At 41.8% G+C, this 26,491-nt stretch overlaps 1 protein-coding gene across 3 annotated transcripts in view; it reads right to left on the bottom strand.

Annotated features, from left to right (window-relative positions):
• The window catches only part of LOC105020519 (protein unc-13 homolog A), a 43,025-nt gene extending 16,555 nt beyond the window's left edge, over positions 1-26,470 (bottom strand). For all 3 annotated transcript variants that reach the window (XM_034291571.1, XM_034291574.1, XM_034291572.1), the window contains exons 1-15: positions 26,167-26,470; positions 19,776-19,805; positions 19,280-19,379; positions 16,247-16,364; positions 15,867-15,990; positions 15,367-15,437; positions 14,824-14,890; positions 14,293-14,322; positions 10,780-10,978; positions 8,920-9,981; positions 8,725-8,827; positions 4,474-4,517; positions 934-1,012; positions 346-357; positions 177-254 (exon numbers count right to left, since the gene is read on the bottom strand). In XM_034291571.1, the coding sequence (XP_034147462.1) occupies positions 177-254; positions 346-357; positions 934-1,012; positions 4,474-4,517; positions 8,725-8,827; positions 8,920-9,981; positions 10,780-10,978; positions 14,293-14,322; positions 14,824-14,890; positions 15,367-15,437; positions 15,867-15,990; positions 16,247-16,364; positions 19,280-19,379; positions 19,776-19,805; positions 26,167-26,188 (2,139 nt within the window). In that variant the 5' untranslated portion in view covers positions 26,189-26,470. The remainder of the gene's footprint in view (positions 1-176; positions 255-345; positions 358-933; positions 1,013-4,473; positions 4,518-8,724; positions 8,828-8,919; positions 9,982-10,779; positions 10,979-14,292; positions 14,323-14,823; positions 14,891-15,366; positions 15,438-15,866; positions 15,991-16,246; positions 16,365-19,279; positions 19,380-19,775; positions 19,806-26,166) is intronic.
• Between the last annotated feature and the right edge of the window lie 21 nt (positions 26,471-26,491).

Below are 26,491 nucleotides of genomic sequence, written 5' to 3'. Positions count from 1 at the left end.
ATACAATGTGGGGTCAGTAACATTCTTTGCTTAGAGTTCTGTTCTGACATTGACCTTTGTACCTTGGCGATAATACTTATAAAGTTCATAGAAATAACAATTGAACTGAATGGATATTTATAGTTGTGCTGACAAAAGCTAAACTCTGGTCAAAGGTCAAGGGTCAAGTGACCCACCAGGTCCTCATTTCCAAGGGTGCTGCAAGCCATTGCCGTGGTGATCCCAGCTTTCCGAGCGTTCTGAGAGGCCATGGACTGGAAAGAGACAAAGTAAATAAGATGAATACAAGCCTTGGTTATGACAGCATATGTATTATAAAGGTGTAGCACAGCTACTTGTACTCACCATGGCCTGTAGCTGTACGGCAGGAGGACAGGGACCAGGGGGAAACAAACACCATATCAGAATATCAAACTGCATTTTGATTTACACCTGTTTCATGACATAAGTGTTGATATCAGATCCATAAGGAACAGGAAGGGGGCATATCAACGTGTGGTCCTGGTCTCTTGTGTGTGCATGTTAATGCTCTTTGATGGGCTCTGCACTGACCCCAAAATGCTCTCAGCTTTTAATGTATTCTGCTCTCTCCCTGGTTTTATGTACACAGGCGTCACATTCAGGAGCAGTCAGCGTTTCCCCTATGTGACTCATGGACAGATTGCCACAGTGAGAGCCATTACTATAGACTTCCTGTCACAGCATCCACTGCAAAATGGTAATCCCTCACTTCATGTCATGGTTTCCCAGGATGTAAAGCTTGCTAAAGAGGAGTGGGTGTGATGTTTCTGGGAGGCAGCGAGGTTCCCAGAGTGCTGCACAGGAAACTAAACAGATACAATAATGGCAGTAATTTTTTTTTTTTGGGAGGGGTATATCCCGAGGTACAGTTGCTGTGTGTAGTGTGTGTCCTAAACCTGTGCAGTCTCTTACCAGGTCTCTGACCAGGGCTGGGCCTTTCTTCTTGCGTAGGTCAGGCATGCTGTCGATGCTGTAGAGAACCTCTCCCACCCTGATCAGGTAAAACAATGGTACCGTTACACCGCTCATCTAGCATATACACATTACATACTATATATTACACATAACATACTATATATTACATGCTATATATTTTACATTACTTACTATACATTTGATGTATTTCACATTACATACTATATATTTCACATTATATACACTATATTTCATTCTATATATTTCACAAATAAGAATGTTGTTTACATTTTTGTTGCTATAAAAATAATCAGGAAACCAAATGCCAAGTTCCACAATGCCCTGAAAATAATCTATTTTAATGTAAAATCAGCAGAACAAAGGCATTCAGGACAATGGTCACTTCCAGGCCATTTTTCTAAGAACACTGTTAAATCAACAAATATTAAATCACTGGCAGTTTAAAAATACATATACAACCCCATTCTCACATTTTTTTGGACACTGTGTGAAATGTAAAGAAAAACAGAATGCATTGATGTGCAAATCATTTAAACCCTGTATTCAATAGACGATAGTATAAAGACAACCTATCAAATGTTGAAACTGAGAACTGTTATTGTTTATTGAAAAATACATTTTGTTGCTAGCAACATGTTTCAAAAAAGCTGGGACAGCAACAAAAGATTGTAAAAGTTGTGTGATGCAAAAAAATATATAACTGGTGGAACACAACTTATTAGTTTAATTGGCAACAGGTCAAGAACATGACTAGGTATAAACAGAGCATCCCAGAGGATGAGTCTTTCAGAAGTAAAGATGGGGAGGGGTTCACCACTCTGTGAAAGACTGTGCAGGCAAATAGTGCATCAATTTAAGAATAACGTTTCTCAACATAAAATTCCAAAGAGTTTGGGGATCTCATCATCTACGGTCCATAATATCATTAAAATATTCAGAGAGTCCGGACAAATCCCTGTATGCAAGGGACAAGGTCGAAAACCAATATTGGATGGCTGTGATCTTCAGGTCCTCAGGCGGCACTGCATTGAAAACAGACACGATTGTGTAGTGGAAATCACTGCATGGGCTCAGGAACACTTCCGAGAACCATTGTCTGTGAACACAGTACGTCGCTGCACCCACAAATGCAAGTTAAAACACTACCATACAAAGACGAAACCATTTATAATGAAGATCCAGAAACAAAAGTGCCTTCTCTGGGCCCGAGCTCATTTAAAATGGGCTAAGGCAAAGTGGAAAACTGTCATGTGGTCTGACTAATCAAAATGTGAAATTATTTTTGGGAATCCTGGACGCCGTGTTCTCTGGACTAAAGAGGACAGTTCAAAAGCCAACATCCGTGATGGTGTGGGGGTGCATTAGTGCACATGGCATGGGTGACTTGCACCTCTGTGAAGGTGCCATTAATGCTGAACAATATATACAGGGTTTAGAGCAACATATGCTGCCATCCAGATGATGTCTTTTTCAGGGAAGGCCTTGCTTATTTCAGCAGGACAATGCCAAACCACATTCTGCACGTATTTTAACAGCATGGCTCTGTAATAAAAGAGTCTGGGTGCTAAACTGGTCTGCCTGCACATTTGGCGCTTTATGAAATGAAAAATACAACAAAGGAGACAACTTACTGTTGAAATCCTACATCAAACAAGAATGGGAATACATTTCACTTTCAAAACTACAGCGATAAGTCTCCTAAGTTCCCAAATGCTTACAGAGTTTTGTTAAAAGAAGAGGTGATGCAACACAGTGGTAAATATGCCCCTGCCCTAACTTTTTTATACTTTTCTATATTGAATTTGTAGCCAGAAATTTGTTGCTGGCTACAAATTCAATATAGACATGTATTTTTCAACCCAAAAAAGATTTCTCAGTTTCAACATTTGATATGTTGTCTTTGTACAATTTTTAATTGAATATAGGGATGAATCATTTGCATGTCATTGCATTCTGTTTTTGCAGGACCGCTTTTTGCTGTAAGCGGAGCCGGCTAAGAAGAGTGAATGTCTCTGTCTGACTGACTGACTGAGTAAGTGGCTGGCTGGCTGGCTGACTGAGTGAGTACCACTTGATAAATGGCGTAGTGGTTAGAGAAGCAGACTTGTGACCTATAGGTCCCGAGTTCATTTCTCCTCGCAGGCAATGCGTAGTACGCATTATTAATTATTCCTTATAGACGAAAACTTTGCTGACTGTTTATGGTGGATTTTCGAAGTACGCATCTGTGCATGTGTTTTGGGACAGGATAGACAAATACATTAGCTGGCTTAACAACGTAGTTATGATATCTTAAGCCTTAACTGAAACTGTATACGGTTATATTGCGACTGTTTCTGGCATGGAATAGTTCATCTACATTCTCGCTAGCAATTTCTCAATTCTTATGATTATTCCTAGGAAATTAGTAGATACTAGTAAGCCTATTTAACACAATCCTCAATGGAGTCTAGCGACTACAGAAACGTGTAATGCCGTGGCGTAGTGGTTAACGACAGTGTCTCTCATATGGAAGACCTACGTTTGAATCTATTGAGACCAACGACATTTATTAATTATTTCTGGTGGATTCTCTCGTCTTTTCACTTGATGATAAATGTAGTTATCGTCGCCTTTTTTGATAGTTATTGTATAAATGTCCTTCACAAATGAAAGAAAGAAGTATGTTGTTTTGCCATGAAAGAAGAAAATACGTTCCTATCCTATGCAATGAAATAGCTTTGGCAGACTTATGACTATACCAGTAAGTTAGTAGATACCGGTAAAGCTTATTACTGGCTAATGCGCTGTTAAAACGGACAGTGGCAAACGCAATACATAGCCGCTATTTCTGGTGGAGGTAAACTTAATAAGAAATGTTAGTCATTTTAAACTGTATACATTTCATTCACGAATGGCCAATTAAACAATGGTCAATGGCAAAACAGGATTTGTTCAGGATAGAGACAAGAGGTTATACTGACACCCGGCAAAAGTACAGTTCCGTGGTGTAGTGGTTAACGACAGTTATTGTGATGGAAATCCTGAATGCAGCCACAGTCACCATCTATATAAGGTCTGCTTCATTTACAAATTAACTGCCAGTCCATTCAGGGCACTCAGCCCACCAGTCAATACCCACCACTGGACTGGGGAACAAACACCCTCTGAGGTAACCTCTCTTTCACCAGGAACCACTGAACATTTACACTTTACAGTAAAACATACACTCACCTAAAGGATTATTAGGAACACCATACTAATACTGTGTTTGACCCCCTTTCGCCTTCAGAACGGCCTTAATTCTACGTGGCATTGATTCAACAAGGTGCTGAAAGCATTCTTTAGAAATGTTGGCCCATATTGATAGGATAGCATCTTGCAGTTGATGGAGATTTGTGGGATGCACATCCAGGGCACGAAGCTCCCGTACCACCGAGCACAGCATTCCAGCCAGTATGTCATAGTGGTAACTGCAGGGACTAAATGGTATAGTTACAGTACGTGATCACTGAGAGTGATGGGTAGGTAACTCACCCTCCTTTACCAAACCACAAGGAGTTTGATGTTTCTCCTCGTGCCTGGAGAGAGAGAGAGAGGTAGGAAGAGAAACAGAAGGGAGGGGGGCAACGGGGAGGGAATACAGTTATATCTGTGTGACGGTGAGACTCATTCAGTGAACTTTGGAAATGAATCCTAAACCATATGCAGAGCATGTCTATAGAGGCTCTATACTGCAGCATTCAGCACTCAAGTTGGATTTCTCCTCCCATGTAGGGGATGATGTTCTCAAACAGGGGAATCAAGACCATTTCCAACCCTAACAACTGTCTCAGACACACCGCTCTCTCTCTCAACCTTTATATTTATATATCTACCTATCTTTTTATCTCGTTCTTTTTAACTCCAGTGTGCAAAGAGGCCCTATAAATATTGAAGTAGCCGAGATGCCCAACCAAATAGCATAGGTAGCCAAGACGCCGTTACAGATCTCTCTCTCATATATATATATATATATACACACATATATCTTCTTCCTACCTCTGCATTCATACATCTATTTATCCTCTCCTCCCTTTCCTGTTCTCTCTAACCCCACCCCTCATCCCACCCTCTCGCTCCTTTCACAAAGCTACATTAGACCTAGTAAACTGTGAAATTACTTCTATAGAGACCTTGAAGAGGACATTTTACTGAAGAATTGATTCAGAACTGGGGCATCGAGGAAGTGAACTCTGACTAATCAATGAATTGAATTGATCAATCTACCCAAAGGGAGCAAAGAAAAACAATCATTTAGTTGTCCCTCAGGGCCTGCAACAATTCTGACTGCTATAGACCTGGAAGTCTTATTAAAGCTAGATTCTGTGACTCACATGCCGAATCACAGTGCTTATCATTAATTTAAAAGTCCAGCAACATATTTACAGTTACAATCCCAGACTGTAGCTTTAACAGACTGAACTTTCACAGCCCCATCACAGTTCTTTAATCCTCAGCTAGTTGAGCTAGGGCCATCACCATGTGGTCTAACTGGCTTACGAACTGCACTTTATACAATGCATTCATTATGACCAGGACACTTTAAGTAGCCTCATTGGCCCTAGTCCAAAGTATTGTACTATATAGTGAATAGGGTGCTATGTCAGACCCAGTGGATGGTTATAGCTGTTGATGCCTGACACCTCACAGTCCAGCCAGATCACGCTCCAAGACGGTATTATATGTTGTGTATTTACAAACTTTTAATGTTAGCCTGTTATGGTTTGTAAAATAACAGAAACAAAATAGCTTTGCTAAATAGATGAACTTAAACCTGTTAGCAGTCAAAGTAATTGCATGGCTTTAATATGAAATATATATTTATATCATTCACATTGATATTAGGGCTACACCTTCTGTACAATTAATTATGGCTAAGGATGAACATGGCAAACATGGCAAACATTTTCAAATAGGTAAAAATAAATTATAGTAGTACATTTTAATTGGAAAGAAATATCTTGCGCCCATCCATTGACACGTAAGAAGTTGCACTGCACTCACACGTCATATGTTCTCAACATGAATCCATGCCGGCAAATCATTGGTTTTAATTATACAATGCTTTCTGGAAAGTATTCACACCTTTTTCCTTTTTCCACATTTTGTTGTGTTATTGACTGGGTATTTCAGTATCATTGATCTACAGACAATATCCCATAATGATGAATATTTTTTATTTTGTGCCAATATTTAGAAGAAGAAAAACTGAAATATTGCATTTCCATAAGTAGTCCGACCCTTTCTTCAGTACTTAGTAGAACAGCTTTTGGCAGCGATCACAGCTATGAGTCTTCCTGGACATTCCTGTACCAGCTTTGCATACCTGGAGTTTAATCAAGTTTCAATGACTCTCAAGGATGATGAAAGGACACAGGATGCATCTGAGCTCAGTGTGGAGGGTCCTAATACTTATTTACATGAGATGTTTCAGTGTTTCAATTTCACTACTGGCAGAATTTCTTTTTTTTTGTGTACAAATAACCAAATATAATCACTTAAAAAGTAAGCCTATAACATAACAGAGTGGAGAAGGTGAAGGGGTTTGAATACATTCCTTATAAAATAAGTATAACTGTTTTTAGAAAATAAAGTTTAAATATTATGATACTGATTAGTATTACCTCTGGTTTCATGAACTATTTACCATAAATAATGTATGCCAATAATATAGCCTGAATAAACACGGAGTGTCTGCTCACTGTTGATCTGTTTAATAAACCTTTGGTGATTAAGATTTATCAAGGTCTCACAAGCCAAATGCTTATTGACTGTTCTGACTAAGCTACTTGAAAAATGCATTGGGCTGAACAACAAAAATGACATTATTGAGAGAAACTGAGTGTATTCATGTGTTTCTAATCAAATTAAATAGGGGGAAAAATATATATATATATATATTCAAAGAATACATGCAACACAAACAAAAACTGCTCGGTGCATGCACATATTTTTCGTGTGTTACGGCTGGATATTAGCTGTTAAAATTCATACTATAACCAGCAGAGTTTTGCTAAAACTAGCTCCTGCTGATCTTAAATATTTCCAAGCTATTAAGCTATATTTCCAAACCTCCCGTCTGAGTGCAAGTGAGCTGATACAAGACTAGTAAATGACTATTCCTTGCGCAACGGTTTGGAAATAGCAGAGCGGTAGCTAGCATTTACAAGTCGGAATGGCCGAGGAATATGTGTTTTAAGCGCCTTGCCGCCAGCTGACTCACATCTTCCTGCTCAGATGGGAAGTCATTACAGCCTCAGTGAACAGTACCACTCAGGGTCAGAGAAACACAATGACGGAGAATGCGAGAGAAAGAGAGAGGGGGGGTGAATCCGACAGAAAGGGTCAGAGAGAGAAAAAGAAAGAGAGAAGGAAGGAAACGGAGAGAAAGTGAGAGAGAGAGAGGGAGAGTTATTACTCGACCTTGGGCTGCTCCCTCCCACATTCTAAAGCTGTTTCGTTAGTTTTAATCTAAGGCCAGATTGACACTGCAGTGCTGGGGATTTATCATAAACCCACAGATATGAAGAAATACTGAAATGGTGATCAATTACAACTGTATACTGGGTCAAAACAACCAAGTATAATGTTATAGATTTTTCAGGCACCATTGCAAAGCTAATGACAGAAATGTTCTTGACAATTTTACTTGACTCAAGGAAACTTGTATGGACTTGGCTGAAAGAATGTTACACTTATAAAATCAGAGTATTGAAAGTGCAGAGTGTTCAAACCAATGAGGCAAACTATTAAACATTATATGATATCATATAGTGTAGTTGTTGTGAAGTAAAATGGAAAGGGCAAATTGAAGTGAAAATGAATATGATCATTATTGGAACATTAATGGCCAACAGGTCCTCCACTGTCTTGAGCAACCAATCACTGTTTACCCACCTGTTAATGTGCTCCAATCACGGCCGACCAAAGTGCATGTGAGTATTTCTATGGCAATGACATGAAACTGGAACGAAAACAAAGGAGTGGGACAAACAAACAAACAAAAAAGGGTGAAAGGGGAAATCAACCAAACACATAAAAAAAGCAACATGACAAACATCAACATAAACATTAAAGCAAGTGTTTATTAATTCAATTCAAAAGTAATGATTGGCAAAATGATATGTGAATAAATGCGAGTGAACTGATACAAATATTTTTTGTGTTAGTCATTTTCCATACTAAGGGCAAATGTGTACTTTAAATTAATTTTCAAATAATTTCAAATCTTCACTGTATACTGTGTGTGATATATTAGGCCTGCAATGCACTACCTAAAGGCACATTTAAAAAAGTCTCTCAGAATAGTCCCAGGAACATTTCCCTCTAGCCCTGGGAATAAAAAATTTACACCACATTCATATTTCAGAGCTGAGCAAAAAGAGACTTTCAGAGTGTGTCTACTGTCCACTCTGCTTCTCTCCACACTGGGATAAAGCCCTGTCTGGGTCTAGGCTACAGGCTGGGAGGGAGGGAGGGGGGTGGCAGCTGAAAATAGGGCTGGGGTTTTGGGCAAGAGGAGGGGGGAGGACTAGGGCGGGGGCAGGTGTGAGGTCAGGGGTTAGGCCGGGACTAGCCTGGATCTAGAGACCCGGAATAGTAAAACACAGGGCTGGGGCCAGTAGTGTAGGACTGTGACTAGAGCTGGGACTAGGACTGGGACTGGGGCTGGGACTAGAACTATGACTGGGACTGGAACAATGACTGGGACTAGGACTGGGATGAGGGCTGAGTATGAGACCTTACCTCTCGAAGCTGCTGTTGGACCTTGTTGATGATTCGCTGCCAGTTCTCCCTAGCCCTCACAGACGGGTCCACAGGCTCCTTGGGTACCTCCTCTGCAGGGGGACTACAGGGACAGGAGGAGAACAGGTCTGATGGGTACTACACGCCCCAAAACAGAACGGGTAAGGAGGACAGGAGGTTTGGGAGGCAGGTTACCTCTCAGGAGGGGCCTCCTTCTCCACAGGGGGAGTGGCCGGGCAGCTCTCATCATAGTGCTGCTCCTCTTCTTCCATGGGAGGTTCCTCTTCTGTTGGGCTGGCTGTTCTTACGTCGCATGGAATGGGTTTGTCCTCCTCTTGAAGGAGTTGGTCCTCAAACACGGGAGGTTTGGCATCGAGGCCTTCTGATTGGGTGGTTGTGCGGGCCTGGGGCTGTCCCTGAGAGGGCGGAGCCGTGGAGGGGGCATTCTGAGTTGGGGGGGTTGTGTTTGAAGACTGTGAACCCTGGGGGGGTGGTTGAGATGGAGGGAGGGAGGTGGTCGACTGGGGCTGGGAGGTTGGGGGATGAGCCTGGGACGGCTGGGCACTAGGGAGTCCAGAGGACAGGAAAGAGGAAGCCAGGCCTGTGACTGCTGCAGAAAAGGGCTTGGCCATGGAGAAGAAGGACTGGGCTGGGGCTGGGGCTGGGGCAGGTGCTGAGGCTTGCTGAGGTTGACCCTGGGCTTGAGAGCCCTGGGTCTGTAGTTGACCAGGGGGGTGTCCTCCAGCAACCAAGCCTGGGGGGTGGGCCTGATTTGGGCCTTGGCTGACAGGCTGACCTGGTGGCGTCTGCTGCTGATGCAGAGAGGGTTGTTTCTCCAGAGGAGGTCGGGAAGCAGTTGGGATGTCCAGTGTGGGTGGTGCCGTGCTGGTGGGCGTGGGGGTGTAGGGAATGTCCATATCCTCACTGAAGTTTCCGTCCAGAGGATACTCCTCATCATCATAGATCTCCCCCTCCTCTCCCTCATATGTCCCCTCTTCCTCGTACAAACCTCCGTCGTCTTCCTCATAGAGGGCCCCCTCTTCGCCCCCGTCCTTACTGTAGCCCCCCTCGTCGCTGTAGCCCCCCTGGGTTTCGTCCGGGTCCCAGTCAGGTGAGCCCTTGCTGTAGCTGACGGAGGAGTGGCAGGAGTGGTAGGAGTCGTTCTCGTCGTAGGGGTCTCTCTCGCCATACTCCTCCTCACTCAGCTGGCTGCTGCATCGACTCAGCTCTGCTGATGACGCATAGCTCCCCGCTGGACTGGGGGTCATGGAAAAAGTGGTACAGAGGGGGGAGATAAAGGGATGAAAGATGGAATGAATGTGGAGACAATAGACAAAAGAAGAGTAAGAAGTTATGGTCATGGTGGAGGGAAAGACAGACACTTCCCTAGAGTACACAATGTCTGGAGCCATTCTACTATTACACCTGACTGAAACTCCCTGAATGGATGCTTTATCAATGAAACACAATGGAACCAGCAGTGTCAGGCTGATAGAGAAAAACTGGAGAGAGACAAACAAGAAGACAGTGATAGGAAATAGTGAAGAAGAGAGACAGAAGGAGATTGAAACATAGGGGAGACACAAGGAGAGAGATAGAGAAATAGAGGGGTTAGAAAAGGAAAGAAAGATACAGTTGTGGGAAGAGGAGAGAGAGAGAGAGAGTCAGAGAAAGAGAGTGTAACAAAAGAAGAGCGGTATAGAGAAGGAAAGAGAGAGAGAGAAATAAATAGAGCAGAACAGAAAGCTGACAAGTGAAAAAGATCAAGCCTCTTCACCGGGAACAAACACAGGAGGAGTATTTTTACTCCATGATAAATGAGGCTATTAAAGAAAGACGGGAGAGAGGAGGCAACGATTCTGACTCTCTCTCTCTCTCTCACACACACACACACACACACACACACACGTTTGTGCAGTATTGACCATGAGATGCTTGTTGAATAATTCAACGAGAAGCAGGGACAGTCAAGGGAGTGGGGACTGTTTTCCTCAGACTGAGGGAACACAACAGGCACTAGACTGGAGCAGGACAACAGACAGCACACACACACACCTAATATCCCTCTGGTGGTAGTGGAGGGGGTCACAGCTGTTGGAGGGGGGGTAGGAGGAGGGCCGCTGGTCCCTGATGGGGTACTGGTGAACGGAGGCGTTGGGCTGGGATGTGCTGTAGTAGGGGGGAGGGATGCTGGTACTGGTCTCACTGCGGTAGTCACTGTCCCGGTCATCCACAGCACTGTCTGGGTCCTCATCTGGAGAGGACAATCTATTATAGATCACCTGATAAGGGCCACCCCATACTGTAACCCTTATCACATTGGAGGGACCATTTGAAAAAGGTCGTATAGGAGAGAGGGTATAGGAGAGAGTGAGTATAAGAGAGAGGGTATAGGAGAGAGGGTATAGGAGAGAGGGTATAGGAGAGATGGTATAGGAGAGATGGTATAGGAGAGAGGGTATAGGAGAGTGGGTATAGGAGAGAGGGTATAGGAGAGAGGGTATAGGAGAGAGTGAGTATAAGAGAGTGGGTATAGGACAGTGGGTTTATGTGAGTGAGAATAGGAGAGAGTATAAGAGAGTGGGTATAGGAGAGAGGGTATAGGAGAGAGTATATAGGAGAGAGTGAGTATAAGAGAGAGGGTATAGGAGAGAGGGTATAGGAGAGAGTGAGTATAAGAGAGAGGGTATAGGAGAGATGGTATAGGAGAGAGTGAGTATAAGAGAGAGGGTATAGGAGAGATGGTATAGGAGAGAGTGAGTATAAGAGAGTGGGTATAGGACAGTGGGTTTATGTGAGTGAGAATAGGAGAGAGTATAAGAGAGTGGGTATAGGAGAGAATGAGTGTAAGAGTGGATACAGGAGAGAGCGGGTATAGGAGAGACAGGTTATAGGAGATGTTAAAATAAAGAGGGTATACCACAGAAGAAATAGTAAAGAGGGGGTGAGATGAAATCTACATTACAGTACGGAGACGCAGGACTCATTTATACACATCAGAGAAAATCTAGAATTATTTCAACTGGATTAGTTTAGATTTTGTCAATTGTGTTTAGATCAGGAACATACGGACGCGGATCCTACTAGAATCAAACTCAATATTTCCCATTAAAGTCCAGTTGAGTCTGAATTCAGTTAGATGGTCTGTGTGAACTAAGCTTAAAGAGTCATTTCCACTTCAAGCAGACTGAAGAGACAACTTCATTTATTATCCCCCAAGGAAGAATGTATGAATGATCACAACCACTCATTCAGAGTGCCCAGCTGATATGGGCCATATCAACACCAGCCATACAACTCCTATAGAGTTCGCCATGTAACCCAGAATGTACTAGCCATACAAATAGATAACATAGATCTGTCACGGCTATCTACCCTAAACATCACAATTCTGTAATGTCCATTTCTAGATGTATGGAGTTGTAGGCTGCTATAGATCAGAGACCGAGGTGGCCGGGAGAGTTACGCAGAACTAAATCACCCCATTTCATTCATTTAAGAGCAACCCTTCCTCCCTTTTCCTCTTCCTCATCATTTGGAACCTTGACAAAGGGCTGCTACAGCCACCACGCCTCATCTTTTTAATTCATCACATTTTGCTGTGTCAACAGAAGTGGCATCTGTACAGTTCAGCTCAATTCCGGCACTGGCGTCAGCAGTGTGTCAATGTGACGCTCATCCTGCCTCACCAGAAAACCGCCACAATATTGGTTTTGTTGTACTTCTTAAACTTCATGCCTGTGGTGTATAATTAGAAAGCGGTGTAAGCCACTGCCTCTCGCATACAGGTATAGCTGCAGCATGGGTCCCAATCTAACCCTTCAAGCAAAGATAATCTCCTCAAATGTTCCCCACTTTACTGTTCAAATATCTAACGTTAAAAATCTAATGTCACATTGTAGGAGGTAGCAGGACACAGGTGTGTTTACACAAGCCAAAAAACTAAACAAGGTACCACGAAACAGACACCGTAGCAAACAATGACAGACAAGAAACACTAGGGCAGGAGGAACTTAAATAGGGATTTAACAAGGGCTTAACGAGACACAGGTCAAAGTGAAAACTAAACTGAACGTAGAAACAGGCAAACTAGAATATAACTACACAGAACATAGAAAAGAAAGGCACAGGCCACGGCCAGCTGTTACATCTAAATTAATGACATAGAAGGAACATGTGCATCCAGCTATTGAAAATTAAATCCACTCCACACTGGAGCTGGGACAGTATTAAAGGGAATGTGAGGAAAACAGCATAGGCGGTTTCATTGTTTCAAAGGAATCGTTCACAGTGGCTGATGTCAAGCAGAGCTGTTAGCTTTTCCTTCACAATACAATGGGTTAGAGGTTAGTTTATGGAGGAGTTTTGCAATATGGTACCATCAGGAAATCAGTTCTCCTTTATAATCCCTTGTGACCCTCACTCCCACTCTACCTTCATCCCTTCCTTCATCCATCCCTGCTCTACCTCTATTCCTTCCTCAATCTTTTCATCCATCCATCTCTCCCTCCCTCCCTCCCTCCCTCCCTCTTTCCAGTAAGTGAATGGAGGTGAATTAGCAAAACTGCAGTGATAAAATGGATTCAGATGGAGTAATATAAATGATATAAGACCATCAGCAAATCACAGATAAGATAATAGAGACAGAATGAGTGAGATTGAGAGTGAGAGAGACAGACAGAGGGGAGAGAGGAGCGAAAAGCAGCCTTCAATGCCATCAAAAAGAACACAAAACTCAATGTCCCTATCAGGAGGGAGTTTAAAATACTCCAATCAGGATCTAGTTTAGAATACTACAATCAGGTTCTAGTTTGAAATTCTCCATCAGGATCTGGTTTAAAATACTCCAATTGGGATCTAGTTTCAAATACTCCAATCAGGATCTAATTTAAAATACTCCAATCAGCGCCAGAGCTACACAGGTGTTGTAGCCTGAGCTCGGTCAACTGTCTGCACCCTTCATTTTAGTCTCCCTAGCCTCCTGTCCTGTCATTAAAAATACTAAAATGAAGAAAATATACATACATTACTTCAGTTAGTCCTCTATGGTTGTGAGTTCTGGGGTCTATTTACCAACCAAAAATGTACTTTATAATTAACCCTAACCCAGGATAAAATTTTCTTTGCAGAATTTTGCTTACATTTTGCTAAAACTGCCAGAAAACCTAACCATTGTAACTAACTCAAAATAAAAACTACGTACATACTTACTGAGTATGGCATTGCTATCAACAGAGGCCACTATAGACAGACCTGGCTCTCACTATAGGCACACTGCTCACAAAATTAGGTGGAAACAGAGCTGCACTTATAAACTTCCATCTTTGAATGTATTTTTCATTGTCATTCATACCGGTAACTTTTTGCACATTGTCATTTGTACTGGTAACTTTTCAGCACAGCAGATAACGCACTATACAACCTTTGAAATACCTCTAACCCTATGAACCTTCTGCGGAATGTTTATTTAGATCAGTGCAGATTAGTTCAGATGAAATGTTTTAATTTTCTCTTTTCACCTACTCTCTCAATGTAAACAAGAGTCTAATAAATGCCAAGGGTACTCACTTTGTTGGTCTCCCCACAGGCTCCAGTTACCTACAAAGAGATGGAAGGCTGTTGTGAGACAATGACAATATAACAGTGGCAACATCATTTCCTGGATTTCAGAACCTTTCAGTTGAACTATCCACTGTTGCTCACCACAGTACATTCGGTCTGCTGTGCTGTCAGGGAACATTGGGATAAAGACTGGCAGGTATTGTTATTGTTAGGCAAAACTCAGTTGCCAACATGCTTAGCTGTGTGTGTGTGTCAAGACACAGTAGGTTCGTCTGGGTCATGGGCAGACAGCCAGAATCCAAGTTCCACCCACTTAGAGCTGTGACAGCAGATTCAAACTGACACCTCCAGAAACACTGTCTCTGTGTATCCGATACTCAAGTCGATGTTTCACTTCATCGATGTAGAAACACCCCCACACACTTTTATGAAATACTTCTCACTGAACTGACAGGAAGAAATTGAAAAGTGGACTGTAATTGGTTAATTGCTTACACCAGTCTATCAGACAAGCTCAGTGATTGGTGGATTACTCACAACACTGTGTTGCTGGAACAGCAAGTGGTTGCTCCTGGTCTTCTTGGTATGAGTACTGGTTAGTAATCTGAAATACATAGAGATATAAGTCATTCTGATCAGGTGTATCAGTAATCTGAAATACATAGAGATATAACTCATTCTGATCAGGTGTATCAGTAATCTGAAATACATAGAGATATAAGTCATTCTGATCAGGTGTATCAGTAATCTGAAATACATAGAGATATAAGTCATTCTGATCACGTGTATCAGAAGGGAGTTCTATCCCTGTGTTCAGTATGGATTTAATCCCTGTGTTAAATACCTGGGGTCAATCTCTGTGTTAAGTATGAGTTTAATCCCTGGATTCAGTCCCTGGAGTCAATCCATGTGTTAAGTATTAGTTTAATCCCTGGGTTCAGTCCCTGGGGTCAATCCCTGTATACAGTATGAGTTTAATCCCGGCGTTCAGTCCCTGGGATCAGTCCCCGACCCAACCCTTCAACCCTACAGAAGTCATATTGTATAACCAAGGCTGATTTGTGTTGGATAATAGCTTACATCTTGATCTCTCATGGCATTGAGTTGCTCCAGTTTTTTGGCCCAATACCGTGCCTCCTCCTCAGGAATGTCTGAAAACAGGAAACCAATAAATCAGTTGACCAGCACACACATGCAATTGGCTACCAGTGACATTGACCGTGTGACTTCCACCAAAAACCACAGAACTTTAAATAGCCTATGGGCTTGACTGGTGCTCAGTCAAAATCATCAGTACTGGCCATGGGACAGGATGTGAGGCAGCGTAAAATGACACCCAATCAGTTTTAGGAGAAGACAGTTTGAAGTTAAAGGCAAGGACCCGGGCAGACGGTCTTCAGACATGGAGTCTTTGTTTTTGTAAAGTCAACTACTTTAATGTTATTGTGGGGATTTACAGGGACACAATGAAGTGGGTCATCTGTGCCTTTGTTCACTCACTTGTTCATTTGTTCATTTGTTAACAGATTAACTCAGTCATCCGTTCATATGTTTGTTTGTTCATTTCCTCCGTCACTCACCCAGGGGCAGTTCAAAGCGTGTATCCAGCAGCACCTGGTGTAAGGTGGGGTCTTTGGTTCCACAGATGTCATTGTCTGCCATGATTACCTGGGAGTCTAGGGTCAACCACTCTCCAGGACCCTCCTACATGTACAAATGGAAAGAACTGATCTACCATTCAATATCCTTATTAGTTACTATAGGTCCTTTTCTCTACTGCATATTGCTTAACATTGGCCTGTTACTATGACAATTGCCAATAAAACTGCTAAAACTGCTCTGGGATTAGACTAATAGAACATCCCGTCTGTCCTAGGATCTTTGTACAGGAAGTAATTGAGTGACTGTGTGATTTTCCGTTATATTCCAGGCCCTGGGTTAGGGAGGTGCGGTGGGGTACCTCGTTGGACTGACGGATGCTGTGCAGGGGGATCCACACTGTGCCCACCATCGTGTCCCAGATTAACCCTTTATTCCACACCTCCACCGTTAGCCCCAGGTCCAGCCGGTTGATCTCACTAGACCGTGACATAGAGAGAACGGAAGACAGAAAGAGAGAGGAGGGAGAGGGTTAGGACAGCCAGAGGAGAACATACAGAGGGGGAAAGACAGCAGGACAGAGATTTGGGGAAATAGATACTAAAATTATTCTGTTAGGATGACATGAATACCCAGACAGGAAGGAGTGAGGGAAGAAGAGGAGTGAAGGACTGAAGGAGAGGAAGAGGGGAGGAGTGAAGAATGGGAGGAGAGGAACCATTTTTTTACACAATGAGATCTTTTAGAGTTGCTTAGAGAACAGTACAAATCTTAATAAGTAACCCCTAGCGGAGAATGACAAACCAAAAACATGACAGAGACATGATTCCTCTTGTTCACATCTCATTCAACATAGGGGGCTTATTGCTGTCATTGCTGTGATTAAGTCATTTAATATGGTACATTTGTTACTGCTAGGCTTAAAAATAAATGTAATATTACAGCTGCAACTACATAAGATTGCTTGATCTATTTTTCTCTTCTTTTTTGGACCACTGAGATGGAGGACCACTGAGATGGAGGACCATCTGCCAGTGATCCTGTTAGTACAACTCATTGCTACCAGCTGTTCAAACAAACAAAACACTGCCAGTCAATGTCACTCAAAATAAAACATATCATGACTCTCTAGTTGGTAGAGTCATTCAAAAAGAATGTATTGTTTTCTAACTGCCCATTTCTAAAAAGAGAGGAGAAGGGGGAGGGAGATGGAGATAAGGGAGAAGAGAAGAGGAGAAGGGGGGAGGGAGATGGAGATAAGGGAGAAGAGAAGAGGAGAAGGGGGAGGGAGATGGAGATAAGGGAGAAGAGAAGAGGAGAAGGGGGAGGGAGATGGAGATAAGGGAGAAGAGAAGAGGAGAAGGGGGGAGGGAGATGGAGATGGAGATAAGGGAGAAGAGAAGAGGAGAAGTTGGAGGAGAAACTAGAATGAACAGGGCATAAATTGTCAGTGGAGTAGGGTGGGACATTAACATTTTCTGTGTGATTATAGAAATAACTATTTCTCTCTCTTATTCACTCACACACAGAAACACACACACAAACACACAGAAACACACACAGAAACACACACAGAAACACACACAGAGAAACACACAGAGAAACACAAACAAGCACATGTATCCACCAACCCACCACCCACGGCTGGGTTCCCACTAATTACCTGGCAAATACAAAAAAATGGCTCAATAAGAGAGACTGGGAGGACTGTAATAAACTGCATGTATGACTGGGATGACTGTAATAAACAGCCTGTAAGACTGGGATGACTGTAATAAACAGCCTGTAAGACCGAGAGGACTGTAATAAACAGCCTGTAAGACTGGGATGACTGTAATAAACAGCCTGTAAGACCGGGATGACTGTAATAAACAGCCTGTAAGACCGAGAGGACTGTAATAAACAGCCTGTAAGACCGGGAGGACTGCAATAAACAGCCTGTAAGACCGGGAGGACTAATAAACAGCCTGTAAGACTGGGAGGACTGTAATAAACAGCCTGTAAGACTGGGAGGACTGTAAAAAAAAACAGCCTGTAAGACTGGGAGGACTGTAATAAACAGCCATTACAAGACAACTGGGAGTCATTAAACAGAGAGAGAAACACATCACAATGAGAGAATGAGTAGGGAGCAGGGGATTGGAAATACTGTAGGCCTGAAGGTGTGCAGGTCTATGTGTGTGAAAGAGGGAGAGACAGTGGTGCCATAAAGAGGATAGAGGAAGCAATGGGAGGGAGAGAGGTTGAGATGGTATTTAGCGCCTGGAGGGACAGAATGGGAACTTTAATTAAAAGAGAGAGAGTCAGGATTTCCGACTTGTTTTAAAGTGCCATTTTGATTACTGTCAGTAACTGAAGCAGAGTACTGGAAGCCATTACAGGGGGATTGGAGTCTTACACAACAGTCTGTGGCACAATATCCAATGTCTACCCTCACACCATCACACCACCCACAGGACACTGCAGTCAGCCAGCCTGCGGCTGCATTCTGCACCTTTCATAACCCACCAGCATCCTAGTCAAAAACACATCTATTACATTAACTCACTGGCACACCACACACATTTGGACCAGATACAATGCTACTGTTCAAGAAACAAGTTCGCTGCTGACTGCCAGCATGCATATCGAAAAGGGTATTCGAATTAAAAATAACCGATGACAGAAGCTGATTTATGTTAGATGATTGCGGGATCTGAGTAACTAATCCAGTGGAATGGAAAACAGTGGAATGTTCTTCAATGGTTGTTTTTCTTAAATATCAAAGATATACAGTGTGATGTACCTCAGGTGAGCTTTTTTGGCCCATTACTTATCTCCATATTTACAAATGAGTATTGTAAATATCATACACACCAGGTTCATTAGTAACCAGTGAAACTAGTCATACACTGACTATTAACAATGCATACCAGTGAAACGGTTCTAGACTTTCTTTACACTACACCCCAGATAAACTAGCACACACTGGCTAAAATGTACACTATCAAAAACAATGGCGATGCACTGATCCACACTGCTTAATGGAAACATCCCCCGAGAGCTCCAGCGAAAATACTGGAGTAAGAGAAAGACGGGAAAAGACAAGAGAAGTGTAGAAGAACAGAGGAGGTAGGAGGGAGAAAGAGATCAAGGAGAAATGAGTAGGAAGAGAAGATAAAAGAGTGGAGGGAGAGGGAAAGAGAGAAAGGAAGGAAGCTGAATTGAATGACAGAGGGAGAAGAGATGAAAAGATGGATGAGGGAGCAGTACACGGAAAAAAGAGTTAGAGATTAAATATGGAGACATCCTAATGAAGGGAGAAAGGGGGGTCAGAGGGGAGAAGGAGGGAGTGTGAAACAAAACGGAATCCAGGCTAGAAGGGTGGAGAGTGGGAGATGGAGGGATAACTCACAACATGAAGTCCTGCTCCCAGCTGGGCAGGCTGCCCCGCACAGAGATGGTGGTGCTCTTGACATTCTGCACTTTCAGGGTCACGTACGTGTTGAACTTCTCTGTGAGGGAGGGACAGGGAGAAATAACTTGAATTACTCTCTAAGGAAGAAAAAGAAACAACTGCGTTTACAACTTACCCACCCCGTTGGTTAAATCTACATTTAATATTTGTATTTCTTAGAAGTTAATCAACCAGAAGGGTTCTCATCTAATTTGAGCCAGTGTTGAAAAACTTTAAATGAGGTAAAACGTAATAAAACACTTTGTTTTATTAAATAACCTCCTGAATATCCATTAGCTTATTAAAACCACCTGGAACTGGACTCAGACATTCATAAAAACAAATTTCTTCTGAATTGAGAACAAAGAACAGTAAGTAGAAAGTATTTCAAATTCATACTATCGCCTTATCATCTTCTTAATCTGTTCTATTTCTGGTTATCAGCAGAACTCACCTTGGGGTCCATCCAGCTTGGCTTTCTTCACTGTGAAAATACAGAGAGGAACAGAGTCAAACAGGGCTACACCATCTGTTACCACAAGGCTTACACAATAAAAATGCAGGACAGTTTGCCTAAAAAATTGTTGCCAGGTTCCTGGATCGTGAAAAAGGCTGGTAGTGTATACATACATACATACATACATACATACATGCATATATATACACTCACCTAAAGGATTATTAGGAACACCACACTAATACTGTATAAACCCCCTTTCGCCTTCAGAACTGCCTTAATTCTACGTGGTATTGATTCAACAAGGTGCTGAAAGCATTCTTTAGAAATGTTGGCCCATATTGATAGGATAGCATCTTGCAGTTGATGGAGATTTGTGGGATGCACATCCAGGGCATGCTCCCGTTCCACCACATCCCAAATATGCTCTATTGGGTTGAGATCTGGTGACTGTGGGGGCCATTTCAGTACAGTGAACTCATTGTCATGTTCAAGAAACCAATTTGAAATGATTCGAGCTTTGTGACATGGTGCATTATCCTGCTGGAAGTAGCCATCAGAGGATGGGTACATGGTGGTCATAAAGGGATGGACATGGTCAGAAACAATGCTCAGGTAGGCCGTGGCATTTAAACGATGCCCAATTGGCACTAAGGGGCCTAAAGTGTGCCAAGAAAACATTCCCCACACCATTACACCACCACCACCAGCCTGCACAGTGGTAACAAGGCATGATGGATCCATGTTCTCATTCTGTTTACGCCAAATTCTGACTCTACCATCTGAATGTCTCAACAGAAATCAAGACTCATCAGACCAGGCAACATTCTTCCAGTCTTCAACTGTCCAATTTTGGTGAGCTTGTGCAAACTGTAGCCTCTTTTTCCTATTTGTAGTGGAGATGAGTGGTACCCGGTGGGGTCTTCTGCTGTTGTAGCCCATCCGCCTCAAGGTTGTGCGTGTTGTGGCTTCAAAAATGCTTTGCTGCATACCTCGGTTGTAACGAGTGGTTATTTCAGTCAAAGTTGTTCTTCTATCAGCTTGAATCAGTCGGCCCATTCTCCTCTGACCTCTAGCATCAACAAGGAATTTTCGCCCACAGGACTGCCGCATACTGGATGTTTTTCCCTTTTCACACCATTATTTGTAAACCCTAGAAATGGTTGTGCGTGAAAATCCCAGTAACTGAGCAGATTGTGAAATACTCAGACCGGCCCGTCTGGCACCAACAACCATGCCATGCTCAAAATTGCTTAAATCACCTTTCTTACCCATTCTAACATTCAGTTTGGAGTTCAGGAGATTGTCTTGACCAGGACCACACCCCTAAATGCATTGAAGCAACTGCCATGTGATTGGTTGATTAGATAATTGCATTAATGGGAAATTGAACAGGTGTTCCTAATAATCCTTTAGGTGAGTGAGTGTATATATATATATATATATATATATATATATATATATATATATATATATATATATATATATATATATATATATATATATATGTATATATATACACTGTATATATATATACAGTGTATTCATATTTCTATAACCTGAAGCAGACCATACACAAAAAGAGAAAAACAACATGCAACAAATTGAAAGGTTTTACTGAGTTACAGTTTATATAAGAGAATCAGTTAATATAAATGAATGCATTATGCCAAACCAACTGATTACACATTACTAGGAATCGGTATCTTATGTGACCAGTATTAGCCTTATGCAGTGCCACACATCTCCTTTACATAGAGTTGCCCAGGCTGTGTACTGTTGCCTGTGGAATGTTGTCCCACTCTTCTGCAGTGGCTGTGAGAACTAACTGGATATTGGCGGTAACTTGGACAACTCTTGTTCTCCTATCCTGAGGGCCTGGTATGAATATTTGAATACCTGCAAATGTGTCTCTGTCTCTATAAAGCCCACTCTCTCCCTCTGCAGTAGTTTTATAACAGCTCTGACGTAACTACAGCCTGCATAGTTAATGTCTACGCTCTCACTGCCTACACTACCTGCACACACACACGTCTACACTTGTGGGGACTGGAAACACAGAAATCCATTTTCCCTTTCCCCTAGCCCTAATATGAATCTCAATAATCTAACCTATAAGTCTAAACTTAATCTAGCCCTAGCCTTAACCTGTAATGCTTAGACCTAAAATAACCCCAATTCTAACAATGTGAACAAATGCACGCTTTAAAATAAACCTAACCTAATGTTTCCTAGAATTGACCAGACAAAAAACCATGTGGGGACAAATTTGTCAGGTTTGTGTCGGGACATCTAATAGTTCACACACATCGAACTACTACACTGGTGAAGAAACTAACTGAAATACCAATGAATGTACTATATTATTTAAAAGAGGCTAAGGCACGTGTTCTTGCCTCTAGAACAAATACGGTATGCTGTCTTGGTAAAGTACTTGAGCAATCCTGTTTTGCCTTTCAGCACCTTGTTTTTAACAAACATCTTAGAATGACGGATTACTCAGTTTCCAATCTGCCTAGAAAGGCTGAATATCTGAAATAGATCCAATTCATTCTTCAAACACAAAATTAAATTCCAAATTCTGAACACATTGTATCCACATTCTATAAACGTTATCATTCTGCCAGGCAGCACTGAAAAACATGCATTCAATATTGGAATGAAAGTGAGGAATTAAAGTAAACAAAACATTTTTTAGAACACACCAGATTGTAGCAGCAGATATGAATAGACCACTAGACCGGTTGTTTTACACCATACTATCAGGTACAGTCATGTGAAAACATGAGTAAAAGCTAACACAATTCAACAAATCTGGATTCAACAAATCACACCAAACCATTTTAAAACCATTTATGAAATTAAAATAAACAAAAATACAAATTTCCTTTTGCAGAAGATGTTGGTACACCCTAAATTGGTACACCCACATGACTACAATTAAAACCAAATGCATAAAATCAGGTGCAAATATTAGAAACATGGTCTAGTTTGGTCTTAACCATGTGGTTGTGTGGTTAGCAAATCATACCAAGATCAGAAGATTTATCCAAGGCTCACAGAAGAAACATTACGGGTGGGGTTCCAACGCCAATTTGAAGTTCATTCCACTGTCTGACAAATCATCTGGATATTGAGAAAAATCTCAAATCACTGGCAATCTGTGTAGGACAGGTTGTCCCCCACCAAATCCATTCCAAGAGCTGACTGAAAGATGCTCAAATAAGTCTTTAAGGACCCTATAGGGTAAAATCAAAGGATCTACAAGCCTCTCTTGCCACAATTCATGTCAAAGCATTCACTTGGTCCACAGGGGAGGCTAGAAAGAAGCCTCTCCTCTTAAAACAAGTATCAAGACATAACAGGTGTTTGCCAGACAACATCTGGGGAAAGACAAAAACTTGTTGGAACAAATACTCTGGACTGATCAATCTAAAGTGGAGTTTTTTGCCACAAAGCATGTTTGAAAAAAACTAAACACTGACTATGAACAGAAGAAGCTCATACCAACCGTAAACCATCCGGGCCTAGTCAACCTGCTTCAAAAGAATGTCTCAAATTAGAAATGCAGGGTTATGGAATGGTTGAGTCAAAACCAAGATCTTAATCCTATTGAAATGCTGTGGTTGGACTTGAAGTGGGCCAGGCAAGAAAGAAAGCCTTTGAACACGGTACAGTGGAGGCAGTACTGTAAAGAGGACTGGGCAAAAATTATTTCCAGTAGTTGTAAGAGACTGATAGAGAAAACTGCCATTTTTTTTTAACACCAGCTTTTGACGCTAGGGGTGAACTTATTTTTTCTGAATGATGAGCTGGAGTTTCTGTTGACTTTTGATGATTAAATAATGATTGGGTGATTGCAAAACAATGTTTGAGTATAATTTCTTAAATTGGTTTACCTACATCTGTCAATAGCGTTTAAGTGAATATTACGTGTCCAAATACATAAAAAAGACAACTTTCCAGGGGGTGTACTTACTTTTTCACAGGACGATAATATATCAGTCAGTACAGGATGAAGATCAATACGAAAGAAATTGAATTACAAAAAGGCGGGGCACCAATGCTAAATAATAACCCTGAATCGTAACTATATTTCCAAGTAAAATTTTAAGGGAGTAAGTCTACCCTCCATATATAAACAACACACAGATAAAGCACACAAATGGTAACCAATGAGAGTTTTGTCTGAGGTCCACTGGATGGAACACAGTGTTTTTACAGTGGACACCACTGAGTCTCAGTTTGCTACCCATTAGTCTCCCTCACATCCACCTTGTAAGCAAAACTCTCTGGAACAGAAAATAATGCCTATTTGGGGCCAGAATTTAACCCACGACAGTCTCTGACTCCATAGTTTTCCTGATAGTCTTAGTACTATTATACTGTTGTATTTTCTTGCATAGTTATAACTTATTATGCACAGGCCAACACATGAAGTCTTAAAATACAGTATGCTAACATTTAATAATGTATGCACACTTTCTCAATATGCCTTTATGGGCCTGCCTCATGTGTCTACAACATCATCAGAATTACTGCTACTCTTGTGGTTAGGATAAAGAAGTATTAACCGTTTCTCAAAATGACGGAAATGGCTACACATGTTGATTTGGTTGAATCCCCCAACCCAGAAGTTGATAGAAACAACACAACATATACTGTAGAATAGATGCATTCTTCACAAGGCCCTTGTAGCAGAAATGGTTCTAGTGAACTAGACTTTTGTGACAATCCCCTTAGGAAAGTCAACACTGCTATAACCACCATTGTATCTATAGGCTGTCATAGTATGACAGATGGTTAACTGCATTCTCTTAGGCCATCCATACAATTTCTTACCTAGATTCACATATTAAGCAGGTTGTTGTTTAGTCAACAACAATCCTCTACAAACAGGCCTAGGTTTCACAACTGTTTTTGAATTTTTAGGGAGTTAAAGGCTGCCAGAGGACTTTAGAGAGGATCCCATTAGGATGATGCGTTACTTGAAGTGCGGCTATAAAATAGGACGGATGAACCCCAATAGTGCTACGGACATCAAGGTACACGTATAAATGTTGCGCACCATGATGCATGTAATGCATCACATGATGAGATCATCTGGTTTGATGAGCAAAAAATGAACGTTTCTCTCTCACACACTCACCCCTTTCCCTCCCGCACTCTCTAGAAATAGCAACAGTCCCACCCTTGCAAGGTACGTATGTGATGTAATACAAAAATGAAAGGGGCTCTCTGCCAAGTCTCGTTGCCTACGACATCCGTGCGTGTTTATGAATGAACAGCACGTTCGAATAAAACTTCGACCATTTATTATATATCACCGTAATACAGATAACGCTGATATCCTCATGTAGCTTTGCCTATTTTGTTTATAAATGACCAAGCATTATCTGACTAATAGGCTACTTATTTTTTCCCGAAACAATGAGAGACAGCATAGCAGCCTTTCTGGGAACTGGGCGTGATGAGGTGACGTTGCGCGACAGGAAAAGTAATATTTCGACTGCACGACTTACGCAAACAACTCCCTACAGGATTCCCTCACGACCGCGTGAAGCTCCCTTCAACGCGGCAGTGGTGCGGCAGGGGTTATCCTTTCTCTGCTACACTAATCGCCCACGCACGAACTGGCATAGCACGCAACACACACAGCTGTAACCATGTCTGTAGAAAACTGTGCTGTAGGAAACTGCAGTCTTAAACAGAAATACTTTTCTACGTTTGATGTTTTCATAGCCTAATAGGTCTACATTTTATATATCCGGAATACAACAATCAAATACAATAGGCTGTTGCAAAGTATACTAGCCTATAATGTATATATTACTTCACTATATTTAATTAAATACAGCCTAAGCTTTAATCCTACTAGAATTAATCTAATTAAATCTCAACAATGTGACTTTTGATAAAATGTTATTGCATCTCAAATATAACTCTAAAATTTCAACCAAGAAAACCACGAAGATCTGTGACCAAGAAAACGTATCACATAAAAAATGAAATCCTGGACTTTAGAAGTCAGTATAGGATACCCTACTATATCGGCAGAACATAGCCCACATAGCCCACTGTATGCCGACCAAATGTACAGGTGTGGATAGAGTTTACGACATTAAAAAAAATGAATGGTAAAATATATATTAAACGATAACAAGTCACTCTACATATGGCATTCTTCCTGAGGCTACTATAACATCTCAGGCTATCATGGTTATTGGGTAAATGGTCATTAAGCACTATTGCAGACCTGGTTCAAAAACATGCTAGAACTCATTTGATATAGGCTAGCCTATTATGTGGACTACGTAGAACATTCACATCACATAAGTATGAAACATAACACTGTAACAGTATAAATATTATCTATATGTTCTCTTACCTCCGACACAGAGCAGGGACATCTCTGAAAGTAGCTGTGACTGAGCGTCCCCGGCTGTCCTCTACCGGCCGCCTGGGTTTTCACTGCTGCGCTTGGCTACTCCTCAGTTACTCTGGGTGTGCACATGTACGTCTAAACCCAGGTTAAATATCTCCGTAGTGGATAAAAAAATGAATCGATGACATATTACAATGGAACGCGCCTGTTTTTAAATTATATTTCTATTACTTTTGCAGTTGAAAGACTCTCCATATGCTCTCTCTGCAATGCACTCCTGCTCCTCTCGCGCGCACAGCCATCTTGTTTCAGCACCAGGGCCGCGAGG

The sequence above is a fragment of the Esox lucius genome, chromosome 3 (assembly GCF_011004845.1).
Source record: "Esox lucius isolate fEsoLuc1 chromosome 3, fEsoLuc1.pri, whole genome shotgun sequence".
Lineage (NCBI taxonomy): Eukaryota > Metazoa > Chordata > Actinopteri > Esociformes > Esocidae > Esox > Esox lucius.
This window is presented reverse-complemented; position numbering and strand designations above follow the sequence as displayed.